The sequence below is a fragment of the Sinocyclocheilus grahami genome, unplaced genomic scaffold (genome assembly GCF_001515645.1).
Source record: "Sinocyclocheilus grahami isolate Dianchi unplaced genomic scaffold, SAMN03320097.WGS_v1.1 scaffold909.1, whole genome shotgun sequence".
Classification (NCBI taxonomy): domain Eukaryota; kingdom Metazoa; phylum Chordata; class Actinopteri; order Cypriniformes; family Cyprinidae; genus Sinocyclocheilus; species Sinocyclocheilus grahami.
In genome coordinates this window covers 347,528-360,230 of record NW_015506088.1, presented here as the reverse complement: position 1 = coordinate 360,230, position 12,703 = coordinate 347,528, and the positions used below count along the sequence as shown (strand labels likewise).

Sequence of the window (12,703 nt, the reverse complement as noted above, 5' to 3'; positions counted from 1 at the left end):
ACTGTCATAAAAAGAAATTTGGCATGTGAACTGACAGATGTACAGTGGCCATAAAAAGTATTTGAACACATAATGTATGAATTTATTTGCATTATAACAAAATTTCAAACCCTGTGACATTTATTTTTTTTAAAGAGGCATAGCACAAACACACTTCTCAAACAAAACATTTTACAATAAAAAGTTAATTCAAATGATAAAACAGTATATTGTTAAAAATGAAGATGAAAGTATTTGCACATTTTCTGAAGAAAATGTTCTTAGCTCATTTGACTGATTCGTACACTACAGCTGTGTAAAACGTTGGAATCAGTAAGCATTTTTTTTAATTATTAATTTTGTATTAATGTTTTATTCATCAGAGAAGTGACAGTGAAAGAGTAATGAGTCCGCTTATAATAGAATGTTCGAAAGGGTTTAACCTTGTTTCAGCAGATATTAATTGGATGCGTGCATTTGCTGTCTAAATGAAATTAGTTATGTTCTTGTATGTCTTTGATATAAGCAGCAGAACAAAAACAATTTAATAAAGAACAGTTTTGATGATCCTGACCTACAGTCTGGACATTGACAAAGCAAAATGGAGATGCTCTTTTGTTTGGCATTTATGAAAAGAGTGCCTTTTTGATGCAACTCAAGAAATGTCTTTCGGTTCCGCCAGTACACAAGGGGTTTAAGCCACGGTCACGAGTCTACGCCTATTTCTAGGAATGAGAGTGGTAATGAATGTGAACATGTTTGCGTCTGACATTGTTTATTTTGGCAACCTCCCATCACCCATCTGCTTCATCTCAATTTTCCACCTCTCTCTTCCTCTGTCTTTCTTGTTATATCTTTCTATTCTTCACACATATCCACTCATCTTATCACGGTTGTGTGAATAAAACACTCTGGTCGAGTGGCTAAAGGAAATGGATGAGAGAGCGTGCCGTACAGGAAGTCAGGAAGCAGTTGCATTATTATTCAAATTTGGCATTTTAACAACGTTCTCTTGGGAATACAGATATTACTGAAATTCCATGCTTGCCAAAATGGATTACAATTAAACAACGCTGAGTAATTCCATGATGATTCAGAACAATTATAATACAGAGAGGAGGAAAACAAAGCTTAACTTTTAAGTGTCTGATTTACTTTAGCTGATTTACTAGCCTTGCTTGGTAAAGAAAAGGACAAAATCAGGCCTCATGTTTTCAGAAATAACAGAAAGGACACAATCTTATCTTAGTCATTTTTACCTTGAAGATCAAACAAACAGACAAGCAATCTTAAAGATAATAAATTAAAGTCATTTGTAAAAGGCTGATATGTACATCGAAAAAAAATAATCTTCAGAACTTTAATGTGATTATGGATTTTATATGATCAACTACAATCATACATGCATATAGTTTTATGCAGATTTCTTGTATAAGCAAGGTACTCTGTCAGTCCTTACTGACAATTTTTAGCCAAAAAAAAAAATCATAATTTTAAAATATGTATATTTTTTAATTAACTAAAAGAGCTGTTTCTGCTCTTAAAATTCTTGTGGGATTAATTCAATTTATCTTGAATTTAGTTAGTGATGCCCAGTTATTGATGGCCATATTAAACTAAACCTGTCCTGCAGTGAACTAATAATTTGCTTTTGGAACATCAGTAAGGACTTCTGGAGGCACCTACCACTGCTCATAATATGAATGAATGTTATTAGATTTAGTGACATAGCTACACACAGTATAATAAAGAAACATGCAAGAGTATATGAGACACTGAATATCACACTTGTGGGTTACATATGTTTGATATGCCGTTCTATCTGCAAACTTGACTTACAACTCACGACTGTCTGCACATGCAAATAATAGATGTTAACTTCAATAACATTTTGCAGTAATCATTCTTGTTTAGAGTATAATAGTTTATAGGTATTACAGTGTGTATACATTTATGTTATTGTGATAAATGGTTGCTGTAGGAAGTCGGAAAAAAAACAACACTTGTTTTGGGTTTCCATGACTTAATCTAAATGTTTTCTGCTTCTAAAGTGGCATGGGAATAAACATTTCCTTTAGAATAAAAAATGATGTGCCCAGTGCTTTATAGAGATTCCCTCCTACTTGAAATTCCCATCTTAGCAACTTTCAACAACGGTAACCCAAACAACAAGTTCCCAGAGACTGGAGTGCATCTTAACATGTCACACTTTTTTTTTTTTAGCTTTGACTTATAGTGAAACTTTCAATACAAAGTGGGTCATTTCCCCATGATTTCCATTGGTTTACCATTTGGGCATTTTAATGTTAACACAGACATTTCCAAGAAAAAGCCCACACTCTCCCATTCCCATTCCCATTCCCCAGCCTCTTCACCTTGATGAACATCTACGATGAACTTAGATGCTTGGGTCAGAACGTCCTCATCAAAAGTACATGTACCACTTCTGCACTTATCCGAAAAGCCATAAATTACAAGCGGGGATCAGTTTAAGTCTTTATTTAGTCTACAGGGATCAGAGTGTGACTCCAATTAATAGGACATTATATATACAAGATTTTAAGAGGCGCTTCAAATCCTTGGCATTTTGCACTTGTACAAATTAAATGATTGTCTCTTAAGCCCTAATCAACTTTTTTTATTAAAGTTCTTGACTTTGACAATCAGAGCACTGGGCAGGAATCACATTAATTTGAACAATTTATGTTAAGATGTTTTTGTTAGCAGTGAACCAGTTCAGTCAGCTGCAGGGGGACATTGCAACTGTGCCTGGTGTTTTCCACTTTTACCAAATAAAAAACTGTGGCATCGTTTAATGAGTTTTAGAAGTGTGTCAAAAATGTATTTTTAAAGACTTTTAGTTTGAGTAAAATGATATGAATTTGTGACCAAAGAACTGAGTCTCCCTGCAGCTGGACAAATCGGTTTACTTGAGGAGTTCCTGGTACTGCTCAGACCGCAGGAACCGACCGAAGGAGTCTTTCTCCATCAGGGTGTAGATCCGGCTCTGAGCCAGCTCGAAAGAGGAGGGAGAAAGATCCACCAGGTTCCTCAGAGTCACATCTTTGGTGAAGTGGTCGATGTTCACCTAAAAGCATGATATTGGGGATAAGGAGGAAGTGTGTAAAAGTCAGTCACAAAATGCTACAAATTGGACAAAAATAATGAGTAAGAAACACATTATTTCAACTTTGACAGTGTCTCAGCACTCTAGGAGGGCTGTGGAGCAGTCTGTCTTCTGGAACGAATTCAGACAATTTGACTGATTCCCTGCAGTTTTTACGAATACAGGCTGGATTAGAGAATTGTATTCATTTTTATTTTCTTCCTGACCATCATGTTGACCATATCAGTTTCCTTACATAATCTTATATAGAGAAATGCCTCAAAAGTCTTTGACTTGTTAATTATTAAATTTTTGCAAGCAGCAACCATTTGTTTTGAATGTGTCATACCCATTTATTTTTTTAAATCATTGTTTTATATTTAAATGTATTTAGATTTTGTTTTGTTTTATTGTAATATGCACAATCAAAGTGTTTGATCATAATAATGAAAGAACAGAACTAAAAAAATATCAGTACAAAATATTGATGCACTGTTTGCATTTAATTGATTTTAAAAAACATGGTCACTAAGAAACAAATAGCTATTGTTATATTTATCAAAATTTGGTATGTTGTCTAATGGCTGTTACATAACAGGTAATTTAAACCTCAGCACATGGCTGTGCAAACATCCTGATACAATTTTTTTTTCAAATAATGATCATTTACTGAATTATTTTTAACCTTTAAACAAAAGGACAGCATGAGTTTAAATGTGGGTTTTAGTGGCACAGGGTTAGAACCTACAACCTTTTTGGCTATTAGAAACATTATACATTAAATTACCTTGCTAATACTTGAGTGGACAACAGCATTTTTATTAGGTTATATCCAGCTCAAGATGCTTAAATATCAAATATGAGTAACCAACAATCATGTAGATAAAACAATATGCCTAAATGATATATTTCAGATGCAGAACACAGGTTTAGGAGCGGTACCTTAACGGCACTTTCAAGTTTTTATACAGTAGCTCCTTGGGGACATTTTGGGGGGAGAACATTAGCCTCAGCGTTTATACAGTGAACTGATACGAAACATATTTTCACAGGAGATGAATAACGAGTCTGATGGAGAACTGCTTCCTTCTACCTCTGAAGCACTGTACTTTTTTATCTGAACTGTAAATCTGAGTGTGATTAGCACAAAAAAATCTAAAAAAAAAAAAAAAACAATGGCAAAACAAACAAACCTCTTTGGGCCCACCGGTCTGAATGAAGTTCTCATAAATCTTGTTTGCTTTGATGGCCATTTTCAGAGGGGACTTGGTCTTTTTGAAGTCCTCGCAAGCCTCCCAGAACTCAATATTTTCCTCGCTGAACTCAGATCTGAGGAAGCTTTTGAAGGTGGCCAGGCCGTCTGGAATTAAAAATGTGGAAAAGCTATTAGAGTGAGTACAGCTCTGTGTGTTCTTTTTGTGCTAATGTGTTGGCGACAAGCTGCCACCGGAGACCCCGGTCCCACCGGCTCTTAACATCCTTATCCAAACATTACCGCCATGCATGCCTAGGGCACACAGCCCTTAATGCAATCCCTCACAAATCCATGCTGTATTACAGCATGAGGTATTCAAGTACACGAATCACCTCTGTGGATCAACCAATGTAATTACTGACTATCCAATGCAGATTTATTTTAAGACTTGCAATTATTTATATGGGAATGACGTTTTAGGTTCAACACAAAAGAAATGCTCTTATATTTGAAAAAAAAAAAAAAAAAAAAAAAAAAAATATATATATATAAGTACACATATATATATATAATGCAGTACGGACTGATTAGGCTAATCTGCAAACATTCCACTAAAATAAAATGAACACATTTTCCAAGGCAAAATGCTATAATTAAACATGACAAACTGGCCTTGAAACAAATAATTGAATGAATAACAAACATTTGTTTTCCAAACTATTATTGACTAATTCAGCCCTTCTGTGCAGACAAAGGATCTTTTTGACATTTTGTTTATTTACAGATTTGCTTGTGTTTGTTTTTTGTGAAGAACAAACAGTGAGTCAGATGGTCAGAAATGAGTTTTACAATGATAAATAATGAAAAGTTAGATAATTTACTGCTGAGAAGGAATACACTTTAAAGTTGCATTACAGAAGCAATCGTTGTTCAAACTTCATTACAGCAAAGGCCTATTTACACCAAGTACGATAACCATAATGAAAACTATATTAGCGTTCACACCATTGGATGATAACATTCTGTTTCTAATAAGCATGTGCTGCATGTCTGTCACTTTAAATGCTCAAACTCCTTAAAGTCGAGTGGATTCTCATTGGCTGTCAATGTTTTTATTGTTCATCCGCTGAACAAAGTCATTCTGAAAATGATTCCAGCAATATTATTCTTCTGTGCAGTTATCATTATAGGACTCTGCTGTTATGGATTCTACTAGTTATCGTCCTTGGTGTGAACGAGCCTTAAGCCAACGACAATTTATATTTTGAGCAGTCAAGTTCGATTTGGTGGGATATTTCAGGTTTACCTCATTCGTCTTTGCATGTTCGTAAACTGAGAAAATAAGGTCTGCTTATTATAGCAGCACATATGCTACTTGCTCAGACTACAGAAGCTTTAAATATCTTTATCTTATAGGACTTTCTTCTTGCAATCATATTCATCCCACGGAGAAGAGCAGTGACAACCTTGCAATTTTTGTTTCAACCAGAGGTGGCTATAGAGAGGACAAAGTTATGTAGTGCAGGTTTAATTTCAATAAGGATGGTCAAAGAATTATGTGTGTGCATTATACTTTGAAATGTTCCTAGAATCAACAAAATCTGAAAAACATAAAAAATATAAATAAAAATAAACCTCACGAGGACATCTTCAGTTGGAAAACAATAAATAAAGCAAAGGTTTTCTTTGAATTATAATTAGTTCCACATGAAAACACTAGAAGTCTATAAGTGATTTAGAAAATGTTTGCTTATGTGTGCTTGTAACTCAGAGAGAATCTTCTTTTTATGGATCTAAACTGAACAGTCTCGTAGATGTGTAGCTTTTAAAGGTTAATGTGTCCGTTCAAGCACAAGCTATTTACGCATACCAAATCAAGTGCATCAGTGCAACTTCATAGAGTTCCAGAGGTTCTAAACCGACAGATATATACAAATGTTTAAAATGTGTTTTACATAATCAACTGATAAACTAAACCTTCCATTGATTGGTCATGCCTGGAAGAACTTTTAGGATGTAAAATGCAACCGAATGGCCATTAAGATAAACATCATACTTACAGCTGTTGGAAAGGAACTTGTCAAGGGACTCACGCCACTGGGCTGCTTCTTCAGGTGTGGGTCTGAACAAAACAAGCAGATTCCTTCACTTAGTATTTTCCTCTTTGTAAATGGCCAACAAGTTTCCAAACACAGTCAATGGTATAATCATTTACATTACATGTAAAATTACATGTGATTAAGGAATATGGTACTTACACAGAAAGAAAGGGGCATTATTAGCAATATATACAGACAAACTTAGAGTGGTTACAATCATCCAGGTTTAAATCACGCTCAAATTGATTTAATTTTGAGGCAATATTTACACTGAAGAATGCAGGCAGCTATGGTAAGGGGCATGACATTTCCCGACCAGATACCGAGTGGTGCCAATCACAACACACACTGGCCCAGCTAACCAATCACAGCACATTTCGTATTTCAGAAGGCGGGCCTTCATTTGATACAGGAACTATTCGAGCCGTTCATTCCAGACTGGGGAGAGAGGTGTTGTAATAATGTAAAATATGTGAAAAATAATGTGTTTTTCGAACAACCTAGTATGAGAGCCTGTTCTAGTACACCCCCAAAACAAAATCAAGACTTTGTAAAAGAGCATAATAGGACCCAGAACTAATAACTGGGGAAGTTTTGTGGTGATATGCTTTAGTTATTTTGTTTATTCATCTGCAATGCCTTGTGTCAAATGTATGCAAATTAGCACATTTTAATTACTTAATAATTTGCATATCAATTTGGTGATTCTAATGACATTATTAATTTTACTGTATTCAGCTGTCGTTTCTCCATTAAGTTAGCCTGTATACCCATGATATATTTCCTTAGCTAAACTTTAGCTAACTTATTACATGGTCGCTCATGAGTCCTGGATGTTAGCAAGACAAATTCATTTTATTTGCCTTTTGTCTTTTGAATAATTAGCTGTAAAATGGAGGCACAGGTCTTTTGTTCACTCACATCCACACCAAAACAAACACAACTTGAAAGGGAGGGAGGGCTTCACTTCTGCGGCTCTCTGCCTGTCTGTGTGTTATGTGCCGATCAATGTGTGCAATACTGTCTTACTGCTGTGCTGCGCGGAGACGCAAAGGGAAGAAAGGCATCGGAACCGGAACTCGACAGAGTCTCAACATTTCCCGACCCGGCCTAATATTTAGATTTTTTATTTGTTTGACAGGGAAAGCTGTGCGCAAACAGAAACATGCACACATAATACATATATTCATTTATTTAAAAAAAAAATATATAAATATATATATATATAATATATAAATAACTCCCAGAAAAAAGGACACTTTCTCTCGAGGAAGAAAAAGGACAGGTGCTCAAACCCCCTTTGATGTCTATGTGTGCACGTGCCTGGTCCAGTTCATAACCATGTCTTTCAGTCTAACTTGATTACTGATGTATTTTCTATTCACATGTCTTATCCTGCGTGATTAGGATATATATATATATATATATATATATTTTCTGCTTGAAAATTACAACCCCATTATCAACACTTACATAAGGCATTACATAAGTAAAATGGAGCTGAAGTGGTCTGCAAATGTTTTTACGGTCAATTTGGACACAATTTTCATTATAAACAGACTCTTTTCAGTTTTCCATCACAGGATGTACTAATATGGCCTTCCTCATTTTTTTCTCTCTGACTCCCTTGCTCTCCACTGTTCAGCCCTTTTCTCCACACTTCAACCTTTCAGTTACGTCTGATAATCTGTATAATTATGGGCATTAATAGATGAATAGGTAGTTAGTGTGCTCTATTCTCATGCTTTTTTTATGAATTCACACTGAACTTTGCTTCTTTGCTGTAGCTTTCCAAGTTAGAACCTCATCATTTTCTACAGTATAATACTTAAAAATAGTTATACACAAATAGGGCCAGACTAACATAAAAACTATGGGGCTGAAGCCCCAGGGCCCGAGCAATGAAGGTGTCCCTGACTGGTTGTGGAGGAAATAAAAAAAAATAGGCCTAGATTGATTGGCCGATGGCAGCTCCTGTACTTTCTCAGTGGGCCAATCGCCGAAACCCCACCCGCCCACTCATATTATTCATCCTTGTCCAGTGTCTGTGCTATTTCTCTCAAAAAGTTATGAGCGATGCAATATCTTTGCACTGGTTAAAACTAGAGTTACAGGTATTTTTAATTACCTCGGCTTTACTGGAGCGCATGGGAAACAAACACCAAAAACCGTGTGATGAAAAGGTGTTATCTGATTAAACCTTGCAGTGCGAGAGAACAGCTGGACCGGACCGGACCGGTGATTTTGGCACAATGCTTTCGCCGCTCTATTGAAGTGATAACCAGCACTTGATCCATATGAATTTAACGCACGACATAAGTATACAAGCATTTCAAACCACATAGCACCACCCCTATTTAGAAATATGGCATTTTGGTTATTATTATTAATGTCACTATTATTATAAGCTACTGATAATAAATATTGGCTAATATAAGGGCAAAACATCACTTTTATAGTGATTGTTTTAGTTTCATGTATTTAAGAATATATATATATATATATTACATAAAAAACACTCTTTTTCTATTATCTATCTAAGATTTATATTGAGTGAGTAAAACATGGTGTACAGCAGAAACTATAAAAAAAGACTAAATATATTGCAGGGACTATAGTAGAACCCTGAAGAAGGCTTGAAATGTGTGCTTGGCAAACAACATTAAGATGCTCTATGGCCTGTCGAACAAATGCCTTTTTTTATCCTCACAACATGAGTACCTTGGATTTACCTCTTTGTCCAGTGAGCACCAGTGGTTAACAATTTGGAGACCCTTGAAACACAATTCAAATTAGAGCTGAGCTGAGCTTTCGAAATGTTCTGTTTGCACTCAGAGTTGCAAAGCATCCCCCGGATGACTGTTTAAAAAACATCAAACAATCTTTCTTAGATGATTTCCTCCTTTAAACATCATAGTGGATGATTTCCACCTGAAAACCCCCCAAAACCCCCCTGAAACGATTTCCACGTTTAAACATCATGGTTGATGATTTCCCCCATTTTAAGTGGATGATTTCCACCTGAAAACATACAACAATCATCCTGAAATTTCCACCTTTAAGTGCAAACAGAATATTTAGAATGGTCATTTCAGTTTTATTTTAATTTAAAAAAAAGTATTTAAACTAATGGTGACTTATGTTTAAAGGGGCTCTTTGTATACACAGACTTTTTGGTCTAAATGAGTATGAGAGGTATGAGAAGAGACTGAAGAGCTGAAGTCCCCATTAGTAAGGAAAAGAAAAAAAGAGAGGAAGAGAAAACATTACAAGGAAAGTGAACAGAGCCAACAGGAACTCACTTCTGAAGCTTCTCTGGTTTCTTCTCAGGCTTTTCTTGGTAGGGGATAATAAGGTCGATGGAATTCTCTGGCTTCTGAAGCAGAGTTCCCAATTTAGTCTTGATCTCCTTAGCCCTGAAGACAGCACAAACACAAACACATACAGATGTCCATTAGCGTGTTTAACATACACTAATAAAGGATTCATGTTATGTATGAATGGAATTTCAAATCAAATGTTGAGGACATTTCTAAAATGTACAACATACCTGTCAACAGATTATAAAATATCAGCCTAGCGTCATCTATTTTCTTCTGTCAAAATACACATATTGTTTTACAGAGAATGATAATTTGTTCCATGTCATTTTTATCCTTTTGCACGTCAGCTATAGAAACCTTTTCTTCACTGCTTATTATTGACCTGTACAGCTGTCATCAGTACAGTAATTACTACAGTTTGACAGATGACACAATAAAACAACACGTGTTGAAGGTGTTCAATTCACACCTATTCAGAACTATTTCACACTCCCTGTAGAGATAAAAACAGATGCAATATCCTTTTTGTATGTTTTGTGACAAAAACAAACAAACATATTCCTCCCAGATGACTGTGGATGAAGTGACGTCAACAAACTTGGTGATTTGTTGAGGTTTCGTGAACATCTTGCATCTACTGTTCCAAAAATATTGACATCAATGCACACATTTCTCAGCTTAAAAAGCCCATTTACTAAAATTATGATTTTATGGCTCAATTATCTAATGCAACATTAAAAAATCTTTCTGATGTACAAATAGACTTTTCAGAAGTACTCCAGGCCCCGTGCCAGACATTAAGACCAAAGGCAAGAACAATGATAAACATATGTTTACACAATGAATGAGTCAATAGCACAAATTGTTTAATCAGTGTATGACCCAATAGTCACAATAGAAGTCCTCATTGCTATACTTCTATGCTAGTCTGTTCTCAGGAATTCTGCTCCAAATCTTGTTATGAACAGAGAACTAAACAAAGTTCAGGGTGTACTGGTTTTTGGTAACGTTGGGGAACCTTGATGTTTTCAGAGACAAAACTAAGAAGAAGAAAAAAAACCGAAAAGAAGTGGAAAATAATATAAACTTAAAATGTACCATACAATACATATGTACAATGCAAAATGTACAATCCTTCAGATTCTATCAAATTTATATTGAATAATTGAAATTATTTGACCAAAAGACAACTGTGAGGCCAAATGTTCCTGTGGCTCAGTGGTAGAACATTGCATTAGCAGCACAAAAGATCGTGGGTTAGATTCTCAGGGAACACACATACTGGTAAAAAAATGTATAGCCTGAATGCACTGTAAGTTGCTTTGGATAAAAGCGTCTGCTAAATGCATACATTTAATTATTTTTATTATTAATTAATTATTAAATTAAATAATGAATAAAGTTTTCCTATATACAGTGATCAATACTCACTACCTAAACCTCATACAAAACACCATACAGACTTTCTCAAAATGGTATTTTGAGAATTCCCAGCTGCTCCAGAATACACAGATATTGCAAAACACACAAACACTGTTTCCCAAAGGAGGCTGCTAACCGACTTGCGTAGATAATGTAGCATGGAGTGAATTTTAAGTTAATACATGGTGCTGCTAAAATGTTTGAAAGATCTTACCTTTCCAGGCATGTCTGGGGCAGGGCAGCTAATCCTTTACACATTTTCTGATCTGTTCACTTTAGGTTTTAGAGTTATTCCACCACACCAAATGAGTTGTTGTCTGCTCTCTCTTTTAGAAGCTGTCGTCCTGCTTCCCGCTATTATATGGAGAAAGTCTGCTGGCCCAAAGCCAACAACTCAAGAGCCAATCAATCCTGGCTTGCAATTACATTCAGAGCTTAGAGAGCTCTGGAGATAATCAACACAAGACAGGAACTTTTAAACTTGCCAAAACACTTGAAACATCAGTACATGGCATTTTAGATAAATATCTATGCTTATCAACAGACAATTAAACCAGTTATTACTATAGAAACACAAAAAGCTGTTTTGTAAAGTAAATTTATACAACAAATGTTGAATATTAGTTACACTTACATTAACCCTCTGAGGTCGATTAACGCGGATACGCGTTTTGTGGCATCTTCTCCTGATCACACCGAAAATAACTTAAATTACACTTTCAGTTTTGATCTTACAGATAAGAGCAATACATTAATCGAATCTGTAAAGGGTCTACTTTTATTTGTATACACACATAAAAACAACAGAACTTTGTGCATTTATAAAATAAAGAAAACAAACAGGGTGTGCTGTCTGCCGCCTTGGTCTGCGTGATCTTTATTTAGAAACGCGTCATTAAAATGAACTGTCCACCTTCTTGTAAGTAGTTGTTTTAAACATGCATGAACTATGATCATCTAACAAAGTCAGTCTAACCATAATTACTACTAGCTATCTACTAAACAGAAGTATAACTTTTTGGATGGCCACAATCATAATTAGAAAGATCAAGACCTGTTGCAGTCTAAACTGGAACAGATGGAAGTAACTCTATTACAGTATATACCTTATGATAAATATAAAAAAGGGAAATGTATTTAGAATGTCAGTGTAACAAATTGACAAATTCATGTAAGCATAATGACAGTAAATTAAAAAAATTGTGTGTTTATACAACCAATCTCCAAATACATACATTCATAAACAATGCATTAGCAAACTATATATTTTAAAATAGTATCATAATTTGCTTTCCACTGGATTTTTTGAAGGTCTTTTCTGAAATGCAGTATTTTCATTATTTGCATTTAACTCATAAAAATAAGTAGAAATAATTAGGCATATGCTTTCTGTGTATTCATACAGTACATTCCCCAGAGTCATTAAAGTATAAAAAAAAACATTCAAATGTTCTTTCTGAGGAATGATAGTGGAAAATTTCGACACAGTATTGTCTCTTTTGGAGACAACTAAACACACTCTCAATTACACAGATCTGCTAGTACATTGCACAGTAAAAAAAAAAAAAAAAAAGATAAT

The 12,703-nt window shown here is 35.0% G+C and overlaps 1 protein-coding gene across 1 annotated transcript; it reads right to left on the bottom strand.

Moving 5' to 3' along the window:
• Positions 1-1,343: 1,343 nt before the first annotated feature.
• LOC107564083 (regulator of G-protein signaling 5-like) lies at positions 1,344-11,466 on the bottom strand. The gene is made up of 5 exons (XM_016249078.1): positions 11,339-11,466; positions 9,682-9,795; positions 6,341-6,402; positions 4,279-4,445; positions 1,344-3,067 (listed from the first exon to the last, which is right to left on the bottom strand). Exons 1-5 carry the CDS (start codon positions 11,380-11,382, stop codon positions 2,906-2,908), a joined length of 549 nt encoding a protein of 182 aa, XP_016104564.1. The 5' UTR covers positions 11,383-11,466; the 3' UTR covers positions 1,344-2,905.
• Between the last annotated feature and the right edge of the window lie 1,237 nt (positions 11,467-12,703).

What these genes read in the sequence shown, in the direction of transcription:
- LOC107564083 (XM_016249078.1), bottom strand. Translation starts at nt 11,382, where the DNA reads ATGTGTAAAGGATTAGCTGCCCTGCCCCAGACATGCCTGGAAAG. An exon ending in CCCCAGACATGCCTGGAAAG is followed by an intron (nt 9,796 to 11,338) that starts GTAAGATCTTTC and finishes TGCTGTCTTCAG; the next exon opens with GGCTAAGGAGATCAAGACTA. An exon ending in AAACCAGAGAAGCTTCAGAA is followed by an intron (nt 6,403 to 9,681) that starts GTGAGTTCCTGT and finishes TGTTTTGTTCAG; the next exon opens with ACCCACACCTGAAGAAGCAG.